This window comes from Martes martes (assembly GCF_963455335.1).
Source record: "Martes martes genome assembly, chromosome: 3".
NCBI classification, from domain to species: domain Eukaryota; kingdom Metazoa; phylum Chordata; class Mammalia; order Carnivora; family Mustelidae; genus Martes; species Martes martes.
The window spans coordinates 129,328,669-129,347,222 of record NC_137890.1 but is presented as its reverse complement, the minus strand read 5'-3'; the positions used below and the strand labels follow the sequence as shown (position 1 = coordinate 129,347,222).

At 37.8% G+C, this 18,554-nt stretch overlaps 1 protein-coding gene across 3 annotated transcripts in view; it reads right to left on the bottom strand.

Annotated features, from left to right (window-relative positions):
- Positions 1–18,554, bottom strand: part of METTL8 (methyltransferase 8, tRNA N3-cytidine) — a 94,142-nt gene that overhangs the window by 49,858 nt on the left and 25,730 nt on the right. For all 3 annotated transcript variants that reach the window (XM_080798087.1, XM_080798089.1, XM_080798088.1), the window contains exons 2-3: positions 9,547–9,605; positions 2,859–3,013 (exon numbers count right to left, since the gene is read on the bottom strand). In XM_080798087.1, coding sequence (XP_080654213.1) covers positions 2,859–3,013; positions 9,547–9,579 — 188 coding nt within the window. In that variant the 5' untranslated portion in view covers positions 9,580–9,605. The remainder of the gene's footprint in view (positions 1–2,858; positions 3,014–9,546; positions 9,606–18,554) is intronic.

Genomic DNA, 18,554 nt, shown 5'->3' with positions numbered 1-18,554 from the left:
TATATACCCTTTAAGGGGGTATGCTGTGGAGGAGGATAGCTATTGAGACTAGATCAAGGTTTTTCAAACTTTGATCAACAGAACCCAAAAATCCTTGAAGCTGCTTGCTACACTGAGGGGGTGAAGGGAGATATGGGAGGTGGAGCTGTTGATGCCCCAGGCCTCTGTACGTGCTTCATTAAGATTCCTATCCACAATATTGGGATTTCATGTTAGGACTTCACTTGGAAAAAAATTCTACTGCTAAAGAAAAGTTTGAAAACCACTGGACTGAATCAAAGAGTCCTACACCTGGCTGCTCAACAGAATTACTAAAAGAGCTTTTTCAAATTACGAATTCCTAAGCCATACCTCTAGCCCAAGGGACTCTTGTGTAGCATCCCAAAGCTGGCCCACAGTGCTTGAGGGGCAGTGACCCAGAGGACCCTTGCTTCCCTGAGAGCCTATGACAAAACAGAACTTAAATGGGTAGGCAGGAACCTTAAACAAAAGAGTCGGTGGTAGCAGACAGAAAAAGAGAACACAGATAGCTAACTCACTAGACTCTAATGAAGAATAAAAAGCTGGTAGACGAATAGCTTGTCTAGAACTAGAAGTTCCTGTGGAGGTTTAATTGCCTAGCAATGATCTCACAACCTACTGTTAACTGTCCATATTGGTGATGGCAGGCAAAGTAGTTTAATTCAGGAACTGTCTGAGAAAGTACAATGTCAGCCACAGATGTAATTTAAGATTTTCTAGTATCCATGTTTAAAAATGCTAGAAGAAATGAAATTTTAATAACATATTTTAATTCAATATTTCCAAAATAATGTCAACACGCAAGTCAGTATAAAAAATGTTAATGATATATTTTACCTTTTCTTTTTGTACTGTTTTTTTCCCTTCAGCAAAGACAGAAGACATGATTTATTGTACATGTGTTATATTCAGCCACAAATGAAAACAGAATTAGTCTTGAAAGTCACAGGTCCAGAGCAAAAGACCAAAAGAGTATGTTTTGGTATAAGCAAGGTGGGTCTCTCAAAGGTGGTCCTTGAGATCAGAAGGTGATGGATGTTCTAGAAAATACATATGCAGTTCAACAATTTGTACCAGTGTCCCTGGCTTTGGCTTTCCTTATTTCTGCTCCTGTGCCTTCCATGGGTGCACAAGCTAGTGGTTTACTTGAACCTCTGCCTCACCTTTCTTCTTTTACAGTTCAGCCTGCACATTTGCTTCTTCTTCCACTTGGCTCTCATGATACAGAGGTTTCCAAGAAGATGGTGCTAAGTCTTCAAAATGTTACACCATATCTCAATTCAAACTACTCAGGTTTCGAGTGCTCAATAACCACCTCTGCCTAGTGGCAACATATCATATAATGTGGGACTAATTAATAAGTTTCTATTAGTCACCGAGGATCAAAACTTTATAGCCAAATATTTTGTTTTCCTTTATTCTACAAAAGCATCAAGTTCTATTTATTCTTCCTTCAAAATTTCTCTCATTGGCACTTTCCTGCTTCTAGCTCTAACTGTTGATCTGTCTAGTTAGCATAATGTTAACCAAATACATACACAGTACTTAATAGCCCATGTATAATGTCATGTCTCTTCAGGGGCTTCTGTAATGTCTTCCACTTCAGCTGTGAATTCAAGAATTCATGCGATCTTGCCCCCCCCCAACCCCCATACCTGGCCTATATCATTCTAATACTTCATCATTTATAAATCTCCTAGGACAGTCTTTATTTTAGGTGATATCCTGTTCACGGTCTTCTGCATATGCCTCATACTTCTTTATCTCTATGTTTTATGAATTTCTACCCACCAAGAATGCCCTTATTCCAGTCTTAACTATCCAAGTCATTACTTCACAAATATTTATGTGTCAGGCACTGTACTATGTACTGGAGACAGAATAAATCATCATTATCTCAATTTCTCCACTTAAAGAAGTCTTTCTTTACATATCAATTATATGTCGATAAAATGGAAACTGAAAAAAGAAAAAAAAAAGAAATCTTCCTATGTCAAAACATAAGTGTTTTGCACAGTTGAGTTGTTCTTATAAGACAAACACTGTATATGCCTTATAAGAACACACTGGTCCCTTACGATTTGCTGCCATGTATTGCTAATTATCAATTTTTCCTGTAATTGTCTACCTTTCCAAATAGAGGACAGATTTCCTGAAAGCATAGAGTAGGGTCAAACCAGTGTGTTTCCCTTGGTCTCAGTAAGGGCAGGTGCACAGGTACAGAATACACATTTGCTGATGGACAAGTACTTGTAAAAGGTGGAAGGGCCTGCAGGGCAGGAGGAGGGATCTACCTAGAAAAGAGCCTCGCTTCCCACAATATTCTGGCAAATCAGGACCAGAGGTGAGCAGGGAGGGTCTGCAAGAACCCCAAAGCTGTGGAAAGCAGTTGGGAAGTGTCATTTTATCAATTCTATTTGCAAAGAAATTCAGAATTGGCAACAGTTAAGTTAGGATCAGTTACCCTGCCTTTCAGACCTCAACAACACTGATCAACTTTAAAAATCTTTTCTTGGCTCTAAGTGAAAATACACCATTGCTGGGGAGCCCAGGTGGCTCAACAAGTTAAGAATCTGTGTTTGCTCAGGTCTTGATCCCAGGCCCCTGGGATCAAGCTCCATATCAAGCTTCCTGCTCAGCAAGGAGTCTGCTTCTCCTCCCTCTGCCCCTTCCTACACTTGGGCTTTCTATCTCTCTCTCACTCTCTCTCGATAAAATCAATAAATAAAATCTTAAAAAAAAAAAAAAGAGAAAGAAAATATACCAATGTTTTATCTATCAATCATCTATCTATCTATCTATCTATCTATAACATCAGATGTCAAAAGATAACTTACCACATGTTGTGTTCAAAAACTTTGGCTGGGTCAGTTAAAATCCTTGATCCCAGAGGGACCATTGGGTGATTGCCACTTTGGTATCTATGTGGCACCTTTTTTATCCTTAGACAGGAAACAGAATTTCTCCAAATCACATTCATCATAATCAGCACCTGGGAAGTTACAAATGATTAATTAGTCAGTATGCATTATACAGTGTATTATTTATCTAATAGACAAAAACTGGTCCAAAAGGTTTACAACCTGAGAAAAGACATGAAAACTAAACATTTTTAAATGAAAAGTGGGCATGATAGCTTCTGTCCTAAAGTATTTTCAGGCGAAGAGAAGGAAAAAGAATATTTAGAGTGTGTACCACTGGCTGACAGTCTTCAAAAGTCACAGCCTTGGCCAGCTTTGCTTTGTTTGGTATTTGTTCATTTAATTTTTAGCACACAGCCAAAGCATGTCAGCCTAGAATCTGAATTTTGTGTATTAAAAGTTTAATTTAAGTGATTCTATTATTTTGGCTTGGAGATCCTAAGGGAACATATTTCTTGGGAATATTTTATGACCACTAGACCAAAAACCCAAGTACAGTAGTAGCAGAATAAGAAAACAAACCTATTAAATCTCCTTCTCTGAGCTGAGCTGAAAGTATGAAATTTAGTCAAATAATAAGTAAATACTGAAGATATGATCCCAGCAATTTTTTTAGAAGATTTTATTTATTTATTTGACAGAGAGAGATATTGAGAGAGGGAACACAAACCAGGGGAGAGCAAGAGGGAGAAGCAGGCTTCCGGCTGAGCAGGGAGCCCGAGGTGGGGCTCCATCCCAGGACCCTGGGATCATGACCTGAGCCAAAGGTAGACGCTTAATGACTGAGCCACCCAGGCACCCCTACTCCCAGTGATTCTTAATTCTAACAACCCTGTATACGTATATTTGTAAGAATAGTTAGTAATACATTTGTAAAAACAGATTTCCCTGTACAAAAAAATATACAATCCTAGCTCAAGAGGAGAATCATCAGTTGGTTAGTCAAGTCCATCCCCATTTTTGGAAGAACTTGAACATTTAAAGAGAATGTTGCCTTAATTATGTAGTGACAAATATGTTGGCTTACAATCTTTATGGAAAAGTATCAAAAAGAAGCTCTGAAGAGCTTACTTTTTTTTTTTTTTTAACAAAAATCCATTGTAAGAGTGCTCAGCATTTCATCCCCATTCAGTTGTTCATCACAACATTGAGCCTAATGCTGTAAGCTGCCTGTTAAAAACAGATGCTAAAAGGTGTGTATATCTTTTACACACTAGAGACTATCTAAGGGACTATTTTGTGTAAAAATGACATGTATTGTACATCCTTTACCAACTTACTGAAAGGCAATGGGTTTTAAGACGGTGATTTCCAAAATGAACTGCAGAATGTCAAAAACATCTCATTGTGTTTTCAAACACAAAATTCAAGATTTTCCTTTTGGAGGAAAAAAAGGGCTTAGTTATACAACAAAAAGAGCGTAATGGTTCCATTCAAATGTGACTAGCAGTGATGAGAAACGAAACACTCAATAGCTAGGGCAGATCTCCTGTTTGTTTTGTTTTTCTTTCTCTGCTAAATGCAAGCTCTTTGGTGGAGGCAAATGAGATGAAATGTTCTGCCCACCATTACATTTCCTCTGATGTGCCTTTGTTCTTATCTCCTGCCTGTGCTCCACATAAGATTACAACAAAACCCTACCTGCACAATTATTTTTAGAGCTCTTTCTGCACTGAATATTATTCATAAAATCCGTATGCTTAAGAGTAGAAACTGATTATACCTAGAAAGAGAGACAATTCATGCTCAAAAGTGTAAAATGAGATAAACGTTTTCTACCCAGAAAAGCCAAATCAAAATGAAATTTTAATCTTCAAATAATCATGTGATACTTATCTATATTTATCTATATAGAGAAGAGAAAGGGGAAAAGAAGATATGAGTTTCTCTCACTAGAAATGATCAAGAATCTTGATAGGCTGCTGTTTTTCTAATTAACTACAAAAACACCTTACCTCATTTATTTATTATCTGTAACAGTCACACACTGCCTTGCATTGCTCTTTGTCTTTTTTATTATATAAAAATGATACATTTATATAATAAACACAATACAGAAAAATACATAATAAAATTATATAAATGTCTTCTCAACTAAATTGCAAGCCTCTAAAGTTGCTTGTGAATTAACTGATAATATAAAACTGATACTTGTCTGACATAAATTAATTTCTGTTTTTTTTTTAAAAGATTTTATTTATTTATTTGACAGAGATCACAAGTAGGCAGAGAGGAAGGCAGTGTGGTGGCGGTAAGCAGGCTCCCTGCTGAGCAGAGAGCCTGATGTGGGGCTCGATCCCAGGACCCTGAGATCATGACCTGAGCCAAAGGCAGAGGCTTAACCCACTGAGTCACCCAGGTGCCCCACTGTCTGACATAAATTTAATTAGAAGGAAACTATATGAAAATACTCATATTTTCAGGGTGGCTCTAAGATCCTTACAGTGTGGAAGAAGGCAGTGACAGGAAAGGGTGACAGTATATAGGCAGCAATCCAGTTACACCAGTAACAATGATTCAAAAAGCGTGTGAGAAGAACAAACACTCAATAGCTGGTGCAGATCTCCTGTTTCTTGTTTGTTTTTCCTTTTCCGCTCAATGAAGGCTCTTTGGTGGAGGCAAATGAAATGACTATCATGTTAGCTGAATGCCTACTAGTTCATGGTTCCATTTTGTGATGGGAAAAGAAAAGATGGGCAGGGTCAACCCCAAACAGAATTCTGGTAGAGAAAGTTGATTTCTGCCACCAGATTGTTCCACTCTCTTTATGTACCCTCTCTGAACTCTCTTGGCATACCCTAACCTGAATTGCAGTTTAAGTAAGATATTATCTGCATAATGAAACTGTATGAAGAAGCAGTATTTTTATTTGAAATAAAACAAATAAGTGTAGCTAAAAATATTCCAATCACCCAAAATGAAGGCAGGAAAGGAAGCACAGAGGAACTAAAACCAAAAAGGACAGTAAGAAAACAAATACTAGGATGGGATATTTAAGCCCAACTATATTAATAATTACATTAAATGTGAATGGAGTCCAATTAAAAGACATAGATTATCAATTTGTATGAAAAGTCAAGACGATAAACTGTCTATAAGAGAAGCACTTTAAATACGAAGATACAAATATATTAAAATAAAGACAGATACTATATGAACGCTGCATGAGAAAACCAGTGGAGCTATATTAATAATGTTAAAAACAAAACCAGAGGCCCAAAATGGCATCACTTAGTTAAGGCCCCAAGTCAGTAAAACAAGAATTAATACCTAACATAACTGCAGTTTTAACCCCTCAGAAATGTAACCTTTTACCAGTCAACATGAGAATTTCCTGGTCAGCACTAGGGACTTAATTGGGAGACCCCTTCAGTTCCCCTTAGGAGGGCAATGTTGCCTAAAACAATGGATTCTTTACTAATAATTTCCTTGTTTCCAGCCCCTCTTTACCTTTTTTTTTTTTTTTAAAGATTTTGTTTATTTATTTGTCAGACAGAGATCACAAGTAGGCAGAGAGGCAGGTAGAGAGAGAGGAGGAAGCAGGCTCCCTGCTGAGCAGAGAGCCCGATGCATGACCTGAGCCGAAGGCAGAGGCCTTAACCCACTGAGCCACCCAGGCGTCCCCCTCTTTACCTTTAAAAACCTTTTCCTTTCTGCAGTCCTTTGGAACTCCTCTCTACGTGCTAGAAGGAATACTGCCCAATTTGTGAACTGGTTAATAAAGCCAACTAAATCTTCAAAATTTACTCAAGGGTGCCTGGGTGGCTCAGTCGTTAAGCGTCTGCTTTCAGCTCAGGTCATGATCCTGAGCCCCCTTATTGAGCTCCCTGCTCAGCAGGAAGTCTGCTTCTCCCTCTCCCACTGCCCCTGCTTGTGTTCCCTCTCCTACTGTCTCGCTTTCTGTCAAATAAATAAGTAAAATCTTAAAAAACAAAAAAACAAAAAAAAATTAATCCAGTTGAATTTTTGTTATTTAATAACAAAGTAGACTTAAAAAAAAAAAAAAAAGACTGTTACAGAGATAAAAGGGGACATTTAGTAATGATGAGCCAATCTGTCAAGACATAAAATCCTAAATGTGCATGTACATAATAAGAGAGCTTCAAAATAGATGAAGCAAAATTGGACATAACTTTTTAAAAGGAGAAATTAGTAAATTCACAGTAATTCTTGGAGATTTTAATACCCCTCTCTCAGTAATAAATAAAACATTAAGAAAACAATAGAAAAAATCAATTAGGATATGGAAGAATTAAACATTATCAACTTGACCTAAATGACATACAGAAAGAAGACTATATCTAGTAACAGCCAAATGCCCATTTTTTTCAAGTGAACATGAAACATTTGCCAAGGCACACCATACATGTAGGGCTGTAAGACAAGTCTCAGTAAATTTCACAGTATTAAAATCCTACAGAGTATGCTTTCTGGCCATAACAATATTTAGTGTTAATATTTTTGATGAATTGACTCATTAATAAATATTCCTCCTTATCCCTGGTAATACCTATTTTCTTTAAGTCTACTTTGTCTGATATTAATATAACCCGACCAGCTATCTTATGCAGTGTTTTATATGTTACATATATATTTTAACTGCATTTATGTGTTTACATTTAAAGTGCTTCTCTTAAAAAATATACATAAATAAAGTGCTTCTCTTATAGGAGCATAATGTTGGCTCTTGCTTTTTTATTCAAACTTTAAATAATAATAAGATATCCAGAAAGTTCCCAAATATTTGGAAATTAAGCTTCACACTTTTTAAAAAAAATATTTTATTTATTTGAGAGAGAAAGAGAAAGCGAAAAAGAGCAAGAGCAGGGAGGGGAGGGAGAAGCAAGCTCTCCACTGAGCAGAGAGCCCTATGTGGGGCTGGATCCCAGGACCCTGGGATCATGACCTAAGCCAAAGGCAAATGCCCCGTGCCTGCCTCTCTGCCTACTTGTGACCTCTGTCTGTCAAATAAATTAATAAAATCTTAAAAAAAAAAAAACAGGGAAAATCAGAGTCAAAGCTGACTCTTTAATAAAACTAGTAAGCCTCTGGCAAGACTGATCTCAAGCACTTGTGTTTCAGAAAACACAGATTTCTAATAACAGGAATAAAAGAGAGGACATCACCACAGACCCTACAGACATTAAAAAGATAATAAGGAGGTATTATGAAAAATTTTATTCCATTTATAGATGGGATAAATGTCATCAAAACCACAATTTACCAATAATTACTTACCAAAACAGCACAAGAAAAAAAATTTAAATAGCCCCAAATGTACTAAATAAATTAAATTTGTAATTAAAAGCAAAACAAACATCATGCCCATTAGGATGGCTATTATTTAAAAAAAAAATGTATTTGTGAGAATGTGGAGAAATCAGAACCTCCGTGCATTGCTGGATGGAATGTAAAATGGTGCAGATGCTGTGGAAAACAGTACAGCAATTCCTCGAAATATTAAACATGGAATTACCATGCGATCCAGCAATTCTACTTCTGGATATATACCCAAAGTAAGTGAAAACAGGGACTTGAAGAGATATTTGTATACCATGTTTATAGCAACATTATTCACAACTGACAAATGGTAGAAACAAGCTGAGTGTCCACCAAAAGATGAACAGATAAATAAAATGACATATACATAAAATGGAGTATTATTTAGCCTTTAAAAAGAAGGTAATTCTGACACATGCTGTAACATGGATGAGCCTTGAAAATATTATGCTAAGTGAAATAAGCCAATTATCATAAAAGGAGAAATGTTGTATCATTCCTCCTCTATGAAGTTCCTAGAGTAGTCAAAAATTCATAGAGGCAGAGAGTAGAATGGTGGTAGGCTGCCACGAGGGAATTAAATGTTTAATGGGTATAGGACTTCAGTTGGAGAAAATAAGAAGTTCTAGAGATGTATAGTTGTGATACTTACACAACAATGTGAATATACTTAATGCCACTGGACTGTATATTTGCAAAAGATAAAAATGGTAAATCTTACATATATTTTACCACAACAAACCCAAAATAAACAAAAAATCTGCCTACAAAGAAAACTACAAGCTTCTATGGCTTCACTAGTGAATATCAAATACTTAAGGAAGAAATAACACTAATCTTACACTGAGTCTTTCAGAAAATAGAGGACAGAATACTTATCATTCTGTTTCATGAGGCCAACATAACCTGGGTAGTTGTACACTTGTATGAAGTAAAGGTCTGAATATTGGCCAGATAGTTACAATGCAGTTTTTCTAACAGACTTAGTGTTTCTCATTATAGTTTCAAATTATCAAGTGTTTGTCAGAAACAAAACTTGAGGCTATCTAAAAGGGAGAAACATAGGTAAGAATTTTCAAGGCATGTTTTAGTGTGCTTACTACTAAGGCTGATATTTAGTTTGAGTTCCTCCAGTTCAGAGCACAGAAAAATGAAGATAACAAAAATCTCCACAAATCCTTGTTTGGTGTTCAGAAAGTTTTTATGTACTACTGGAAGCACCTGAAGAGTTCTGAGGTCCTCATCCTTCATTTAACTTAGCTTAAACTAATTCTGCCATATCAAATTCTAGTCCATACAATCAAATGGTATTTCTTTTACTTACTTTGCCTATAGGTTCCCAATTGCAGCTCACCATCCCAGAGTGGTTCTTCCTATCAAGTCCTGTCAAAGTCAAAATGAAACAGAATGAGCATGACTTTAGGGTCAAAATGAAACAGAATGAGCATGACGTTAGGGTCAAAATGAAACAGAATGAGCATGACTTTAGGGCAAAGGCTCTCTGAGAGTTCAATGCCATGACTCAGTCATGAGTAGTTAACTGGCTAGAGAAATCACAAAGGAACAGATCCAGAAAGGAACTGAAGCTCATACAAATATCAGAGTGACCGAATTTCATTATCAATAACATTACTATACTTATAAGTATACAGACGTATGTCATGAAATGCTGACAGACTTCCTGCCAGCTTAGATATAGCTAAGTGTGCACTTATATTAGAATACACAGAAAAGCACAAATACACAAAATGACTCAGGTTCCACATACAGTATGACAAGCCAAGGAGAAGATAGTTTTAATACTACTTTTCTGGGCTCATCATTGCTACCACATTTGTGTAGCAAAAGCAGCAGCCTTGGTATAGGTTGACTTATGAGGAAGAGATCTCTGTCCTACCTCCAAATTTTGGCTAGATGCTTTGCTTTCTACTAAAAATGGATCCCTTTTCACAATGATTCACCTGTCTTACCATACCAACAAACTATACCATATTCTACCAGAATATGTAATGTACAAGGATATTTCATGTTACAAACATGAAAAAGTGTTTCTTAAGTAACTGAATTTAATTCTTGTAGAATAATAGTTTTAAGTACTTTTTAAATAAAAAGGATAATTTCAGTTGAAGGAAATACTCCATACTAAACTTTTAAAACTGAAAAAGTCTTTAAGGAAGTAAATGCCCAATCCCAGTTTATCTTTTATGTAAATCTCAATTAATAAAAAAGTCAATTATTTGCCATGTGTGAGGCCCTATTTCTTTATTCTTTCTTTCTTTTTCTTTTTTTTTTTTGAGAGAGAGAGAGAAGAGAGAGAGAGTGCATGAGGGGGAGGGGACACGCATGCAGGGTGAGAGGGAGAGAGAGTCCTAAGCAGGCTTCATGCTCAGTGTGGAGCACCCCATGGGGCTGGATCTCACAACCCTGAGATCATGACCTGAGCTGAAATCAAGAGTCCGATTCTTAAATGACTAAGCCACTGAGGTGCCCCTGTGAGGCCCTATTCTAAGTACTTTACATGTATTACCTTTTATATAAATATATATATATTTTTTTTTCTTTTATTAACATATAATGTATTATTAGCCCCAGGGGTACAGGTCTGTGAATCGTCAGGCTTACACACTTCACAGCACTCACCACAGCACATACCCTCTCCAATATCCATAACCCAACCACCCTCCCCCTACCTCCCTACTCCCAGCAAACCTCTGTTTTGTGAGATTAAGAGTCTCTTATGGTTTGTCTCCCTCCCGATCCCATCTTGTTTCATTTTTTTCTACATGTATTATCTTAAAAAAAAAAAAAAAAGATTTTATTTATTTATTTGACAGAAAGAGAGAGCACAAGCAGGGAGAATTGCAGACAGAGGAAGAAGGAGAAGCAGGTTCCTGCCTAGCAGAGAGCCCGATGTGGGACTCAGTGCCAGGACCCTGGGATCATGACCTGAGCCGAAGGCAGCTGCTAAACTGACTGAGCCACCCAGGCACCCCTACATGTATTATCTTATTTAACCTCTATTTCCCTATCAAGGGGTACTGCTCTTATACCCACATTATAGAGGAAAAGTCCATACAGGATGACATAAAAGAACATGTTTAAGGTCACCCAATCCATAACTGATGACACTTCAATTTGAACCCAGTCAGTCTAACTGGAGAGTCCGGGTTCTTTTTCCTTATTTTGTTTTTTTTACATCTTTGCTATTCACATACATACAGTTCACCCATTTGCTTTCTACTTTGTACACCACACATGCAAGAAGGATCACAGCATTGATTCTCCAGTCTTTACTGAAGTTGTTAATTTGTTGTAACTAATTTAAGGAGACCCAGAATTCCTTCTCCCTCCTTACCCCCTTCATCTTTTGCAGTTCTGTTTCTTCTCTTGGGCCTTAATTAAATAGCAAGCAATGCCAATGGGAGACACTAGTGCCCAGATTTGGGAAAGCATAGTTATTCTTTTTCCAGTATTCCAATCTCAAGATACATACAAAGTGCTCTTGCATCACCTAAATAATGGAACATTTTAATACTGGTCTTCTACTTTTACACAGCTGAGGAGTAGAGGCAAAGAAGGACTTACCTCCTTTCTATCTAAGCTTGATCCTATGACTGCCTTTTTACATCTCAATACTGCTAGAAGAGCACCAAACAGTACTGCTGTTTGTGTGAGTCTATAACAATTATCCTTGGAGCAGTCAGCTGGCTCTGAGCAAAAACTATTTGTTAGGCTCCCCAAGAATGATTCCCAGTTGTCTCAGCTCAGTGAAATCTCAGGGAAAGAAACCACTGTTAATCACACACTAAATGCCTGCCCTCCACTTAAAAGTTAACTCCCCTTTGATGTTTCCTGGGTTCTGAACATCTTTTAAATAAATAAATTAGTGAGACATTTGTGTGTTTCTCTTTGTAACTGGTTAGCTTTTCTTCTCAGCTGGGAAGCTGGTACAAAGGTTTCATTCAGAGGAACAAACATCATCTAGATAAAACTGCACTAACATTACCTGAGAGGCTAGCATTAATGAGAGCAAATTAAAGTGCTATTGTTGTACTGTTTTTGGATAGTGAGAGCCTACAGGTAAGAAACACTTAAGTATCAACTATACTGCAGTGAAGACTGAAGCTTCAATTAACCCTAGCAATTTCGGAGAACTCCAAGGGTGACCATCTGTGAGGCAAACAGCTCAGAAAACTCATACATCTTGTTTTCATCTTTGTTTGGATGATTATAATTTCAGGGTATAAATAAGGCTATTAGCAAGAACAGAACAACAACAATAATTACAATAAGTATTTGCAGAACACTTTGATCACACTATGACATCAGTCACTCTGCAGCTTCAAAATGGAAAGCTCATGCTCAGGGTTTGCTCACCATGACCACCCTTAAAGATGGCCACACCATGTACTTACTAGAGGCTACTGGGATTCACAAGTTATTTCTCTAATGGATTTCATGTCAATCCATCTCAAAAAAGCCTCAATCCATACCATTCAAATTACTCTGGAAGTTGTTTCCAAAATCATGATGCTGAATCAGAATGAAATCTACTTTAACTCATCCACCTGGCATTTCAAGTTTGTGTGCACTGTAGTAACTTCTGGAGGCATTAATCAGATTTGGTGGGCCGAGAAAGGGTACTAATTTACATATATACTTTATGTGCTATCTGTCCTTATAAATTCTAGTAAAAAATGTACAAGGATGAGATTAATGTAGTTTGTCTCTTAACGAGACTTCTGTTTTCCTGTTCATTGCAAAGGTCCCTATCTCAAAGTATACCAGATGGCAGGAGGTACTTGTACCTGTATGCAGGATTTACCCAGTCATGTTTTGGACTAATGTGTCAATAAGGCTGCCCTGTTATAAAATGGAATATTATTTAAAAATTCAAATCAGGGGCGCCTGGGTGGCTCAGATCCCAGGCCTGGGATCGAGCCCCACATCGGGTTCTCTGCTCTGCGGGAAGCCTGCTTCCCCCCCGCCTCTGCCTGCCTCTCTGCCTATTTGTGATCTCTGTCTGTCAAATAAATAAATAAGTAAAATCTAAAAAAAAAAAAAAAAAAAATTCAAATCATAAATAGTTGTTAGATATAAAAAATCTGAAATACAGAATTAGTGAATAAAGGAGTCCAAATGACTGTATCTCCTTAATTTCAAAAGAACATAGAATTTAGGTAGGTAGAAGCTATGTTACTAGTTACAACTTGCAAAAAAGCAAGGCAAACTGTACAATGGACTGTCAGGAAACATTTTGACTACAAAACCATAGGAGGCATGATACTTAGAAAAAAGTAAAGCTAATACAATACAATTTCTACATCAGAAGACAAGCTGAAAGTTTCCAGAGCAATACAGAATTCTCTAAGATTTTAGAGTGGGTGGCCAGAGTATGTTAGATTCCTCAATAGATGAACCTGGGCTTTCTACCTGTAACGGTCAGGTACTACTCCCACTGGGATCATTCATTTTTTTCCCTCTTGTCTTGAAGAGACTTCTTGGACTGGTCCTCTGTCGATCCTTAGGTCTTTTATCCAACAGGAAACAGATCCCTGATTTCCTTGCGGTCTTGTGACTACTTGGAGCATCTGTGATTATTCCAACATCTTGTTCTCATTCAAAAGATTAGTCTTCCTAAAAACTCAGCTTTCTAATTTCTCTTGCAGTTGGAGGAGACATGGTACCAAGTTCTGGATGAAAAAAGTCTGCTAAGGGGCTAAAGTCTTTCTTCCCTATGGAGGGAAAGGGGCCAGAGGATAGCTTGCTGGCACAAACTCACCCTACCTCTTTTCTGAACTTAGATGCAATGCATCTAAGCTCAGGATGCAGTGTGCAGAGGAGGGAAGTGTTCCTCCTCTGCAGAGTGCAGAGGAGGAAAGGGGTCTGATTCTTGATGCCACCAATGAACAGGTAAACCAATGTCAGTTACCACCTTCCTCTGGACTTCTTTGTAGGTAAGAAAAATCCTTAAATATTTTAACCATGGTTAGATTTTCTGTTATTTTTCATCCAAGAGGATTTTTAACATACAATATATAACACAATAGTGTTAAGTCTTGGGAAGCCAGGGACAAATCCATTTGGTTTCTGCCTTCAAGAAACGGACCATCAAGTGAAGCAGAATGAAATGCAAATAAAGAGTCCTGACACAGGTGTGGTAGAGGTGGGTATAAGGTGCTATCAGAGCACAGAGGAATGAGTGACTGAAGTCTATTGTCAGTGGCCAGGGAAAGTTTCCTGGTACAGGCAAAAATCTGTGCTGGGTCTAGAAGAATGAGTGGCAATATTTCAAAGAGATAAGGACAAAAACCAGGGCATCTCAGGCAGAGGAACTGGCACAATTAAAGACAAAGAAGTGTGAAAGCATATGCTACATTCAGGAAATAAAAAGTAATTGGGAAAAAGATACTAATTAAAGTAAATTTGAAAATAAGTCGGGGTCTTTAAAGGCAAGAAGAAGTATAATAAGCACTCTATTCCAGTTGAAAAGAGGTTAACAATTCTGAAACCACTATAAAAAATAACGGAACTGAGCAATTAAGAAATAGATAGTAGATGGTGGGAACCAGGTTTCTCACTGGGAATCGAAGGTTACAAACAAATGGAGGGAGAAGGTTGAAATGATCCATATGGTAATAGATTAGAATTGGAATCATCAGTATGAACTCATGTTTAACTTAATATAAATACAGATATTATATGTAGAAATATTTGTAGATATGTATATACACAAGTTAGTACACAAACATATAGTTCCCTACTCTGCGGGCTTTCTGAGAAGGCCTAGAAGCTACCACATCCCACTAGCAACAAGCACATGAAACACCCAGATCTTGGTTTCTAATACCATTCTCTAACAAAAGGAACTAGGGCTCCTTGGAGAAATGACTGAGGCTAGCTAGGCCTAGGGCAGGGAATATACAAGATGAGCCTGAAGCATCTTTTAGTGTCAGAAAGTAAGGAAGTGCTCAAAAAGAAAACAAAACAAACAAAACTCAAAACCCCACAATGACAGGGGTATGTCAAAGGGACATGTGAGCCAACCGAAAGAGCTTCTAATGGCCAAAGTTGAAACACTTTGAGCAACAAAATAGTTTTGGGTTATGATCCCCAAAATAAAGTATCTGTATGTCCATATGGATATAAATGATTGTTTGAATAAATAATAAGTACAGGAAAGGAGACAATCTCCCAGGCAGAAGAATTCAAATAATTTATGTAGATACTCCATCCTCAAGGAGGTGGACCATAACTTCTCATTCCTTAAGTGTACGCTACACATAGTGACTTCCTTCTAAAGAGTACAGTAGGAAAGAGGGGAAACTTAACTCTGCAGTGAAGAAACTTGACCAACACTACTCAGTCAGGTGATCAAAGTTAACATCAACAGTGGATGTCATGTTGACAGCATGTACTCTTGATACGATATAATGAGAATGGCACTTTGCCTCTGTGTTCTTCTTCCTCCCCCAAATCCATAACCCCAGTCTAATCATAAGAAAAACATCAGACAAACCCCAATTTAGGATCATTCTATAAAATACCAAACAGTATTCCTCAAAACTATCAAGGTCATCAAAAAGCAAGTTAATCTGAGAAACTGTCAGGGCCAAGAGGAACTTAAGGAGACATGATGACTAAAATGCAATGTGGTGTTGGGGTACCTGGGTGGTGCAGTCAACTGAGTGTCCTTCGGCTCAGATTGTGATCTCAGGGTTCTGGGATTAAGCACCCTCCCCCCAGTCAGGCTCCGTGCTCAGCATGGAGTCTGCTTGGGATTCTCTCTCCCTTTTCCTCTGCCCCTTCCTTCTATGCTCATGCTCTCTCTCCCTCTCTCTCTCTCTCAAATAAATAAATCTTCAAAAAAAAAAAAATGCAATGTGGTGTCCTTAGAGCCTAGAACAGAAAAAGGATATGTGAAAACTGAGGAAATCTGAGTAAACTATGTATTTTAGTGAACAGATAACAGAAATATATCAATATTGGTTCATTAACTATGACCATACTAATGTAAGATGTTAATAGTTGGGGAAACTCAGTATGGAATATATGGTAGTTATACAATTTTCACAATTTTTCTATAAGGCCAAAACTGTTCTAAAATTAAAAGTTTATATTAAAAAATTAACTTTGTATTCTTACAGCTTATGATGTGAGGAGCAGGTGAGGGTGGGGATGGGGAGGTATTTATAAGGTTGGAAATTTATGCCAGAGCCAGATAACGAGGAATCTTTATACCAGACTAGGGAGTCTGGCTGTCTTTCTTTCTTTTCCTCTCTCCTTACCTCCCTCTCTCCCTCCCTTCTTTCCTCTTTCTCTTTCTTTCTCTCTCTCTCTTTTTTTAAGATTTATTTATTTACTTGAGAGACAGATTGAGAGAGCACATGGGAGGGAACGGCAGAGTATGAGGAAGAGAGAGACAGAGTTTCAAGTAGACTCCATGGTGAGCATAGGGCCTGAGCTGGGGCTTGATCCCATGACTCTGAGATCATGACGCCAGCTAAAACTAACAGTCGGAAGCTCAACTGACTATACTACTCAGACACCCTTAGGCAGTTTCTGTAGGCACTGACAACAACTGAAGAATTTTAAACAGGTGAGCCACATGATTAGATCTGTATTTTATAAAGATTGTTACGATTGTTTTATATTACAAAACATGGGGTCCTATACCAGACTAGTGAAAATCAAAGCTCTGGGACTATGCATGTACAGCTTTTTAAATCTTCATGTGATCCTGGTGCACATCAATGACTGAGAACCACTCCTATATAGAGTTAATTAAAGGAGAGCTCCAAATAACAAGAATCTCTCAGAAATCATGGGAGCCAGAGAGGACAACAGAATGATAATCGAGGAAGGAGTTAAGTCAAGACACACTTTAGAAGCAGAATCAATAGATCTTTTGAAATTATCAGATATGAAAGTAGGATGAAGCCAAATATGCAGGATAAAGCTGTGTATTTGGATATGGAACAAGATCTCTAGCTTTGGTAGCTGGGTAGAGGATGAGACTAATCAAGACAGAGTTCAGAAAAAAGGTAGGTAATGATGGGATGATGGTAGGGAAGAGAAGACAGTAAGTTCATTTTGCACATGACAAGTTTTAAGGATCCCACAATGTATTTATGTGGGTATTGCCAACAGACAGTTGGAGATGAATTTAGGTAACTGGCAGGCACTGGTAGAGATGTCGATTTGGAAGGCAAGTCACTGGTTTACAGGTGGTAGATGAAGTCATGATGAACTGATTGAGAAAGAAAATGAGACTGATGGAACTCATGGTAATACAACACTTAGGAGACAGGTAGAAGAAGAGGAGCCAGCTTATGTGATCAATACTAAAGAATACTAAAAAAGAGAAATTAAAAATAAATAATAGGTTTTGACCTTTATCAAAGTGTTTTAAACCTGGCTGTGCCAGCAGAAGGCAGAGTTGAGGAATAAGTAGGTAAATAGGGTAGTGTAGGGAAGGTAGTAAATGCAGATGACTATCACAGGCAGTAGAAAGGAAAAGAGAGAAGCTGGAGCACATCTTGAGGTGTTGCCTGATCAAAGAAGAGTATTTGTTAAGTTGCAAAGATCTTAAGCATCTTTGTAGAATGAGAGAAAACCCAATGTTGAAAAATAGAATGAAAATAATGGAAGCAGCACCTGGGTGGCTCAGTGGGTTAAAGCCTCTGCCTTCGGCTCAGGTCATGATCCCAGGGTCCTGGGATCGAGCCCCGCATCGGGCTCTCTGCTCAGCGGGGAGCCTGCTGCCTCCTCTCTCTCTCCCTTCCTCTCTCTCTGCCTGCCTCTCTGCCTACCTGTGATCTCTGTCTGTCAAATAAATAAATAAAAATCTTTAAAAAAAAAAAAAAAAAAAAAAAAAAAGGGACATGTGAGCCAACCGAAAGAGCTTCTAATGGCCAAAGTTGAAACACTTTGAGCAACAAAATAGTTTTGGGTTATGATCCCCAAAATAAAGTATCTGTATGTCCATATGGATATAAATGATTGTTTGAATAAATAATAAGTACAGGAAAGGAGACAATCTCCCAGGCAGAAGAATTCAAATAATTTATGTAGATACTCCATCCTCAAGGAGGTGGACCATAACTTCTCATTCCTTAAGTGTACGCTACACATAGTGACTTCCTTCTAAAGAGTACAGTAGGAAAGAGGGGAAACTTAACTCTGCAGTGAAGAAACTTGACCAACACTACTCAGTCAGGTGATCAAAGTTAACATCAACAGTGGATGTCATGTTGACAGCATGTACTCTTGATACGATATAATGAGAATGGCACTTTGCCTCTGTGTTCTTCTTCCTCCCCCAAATCCATA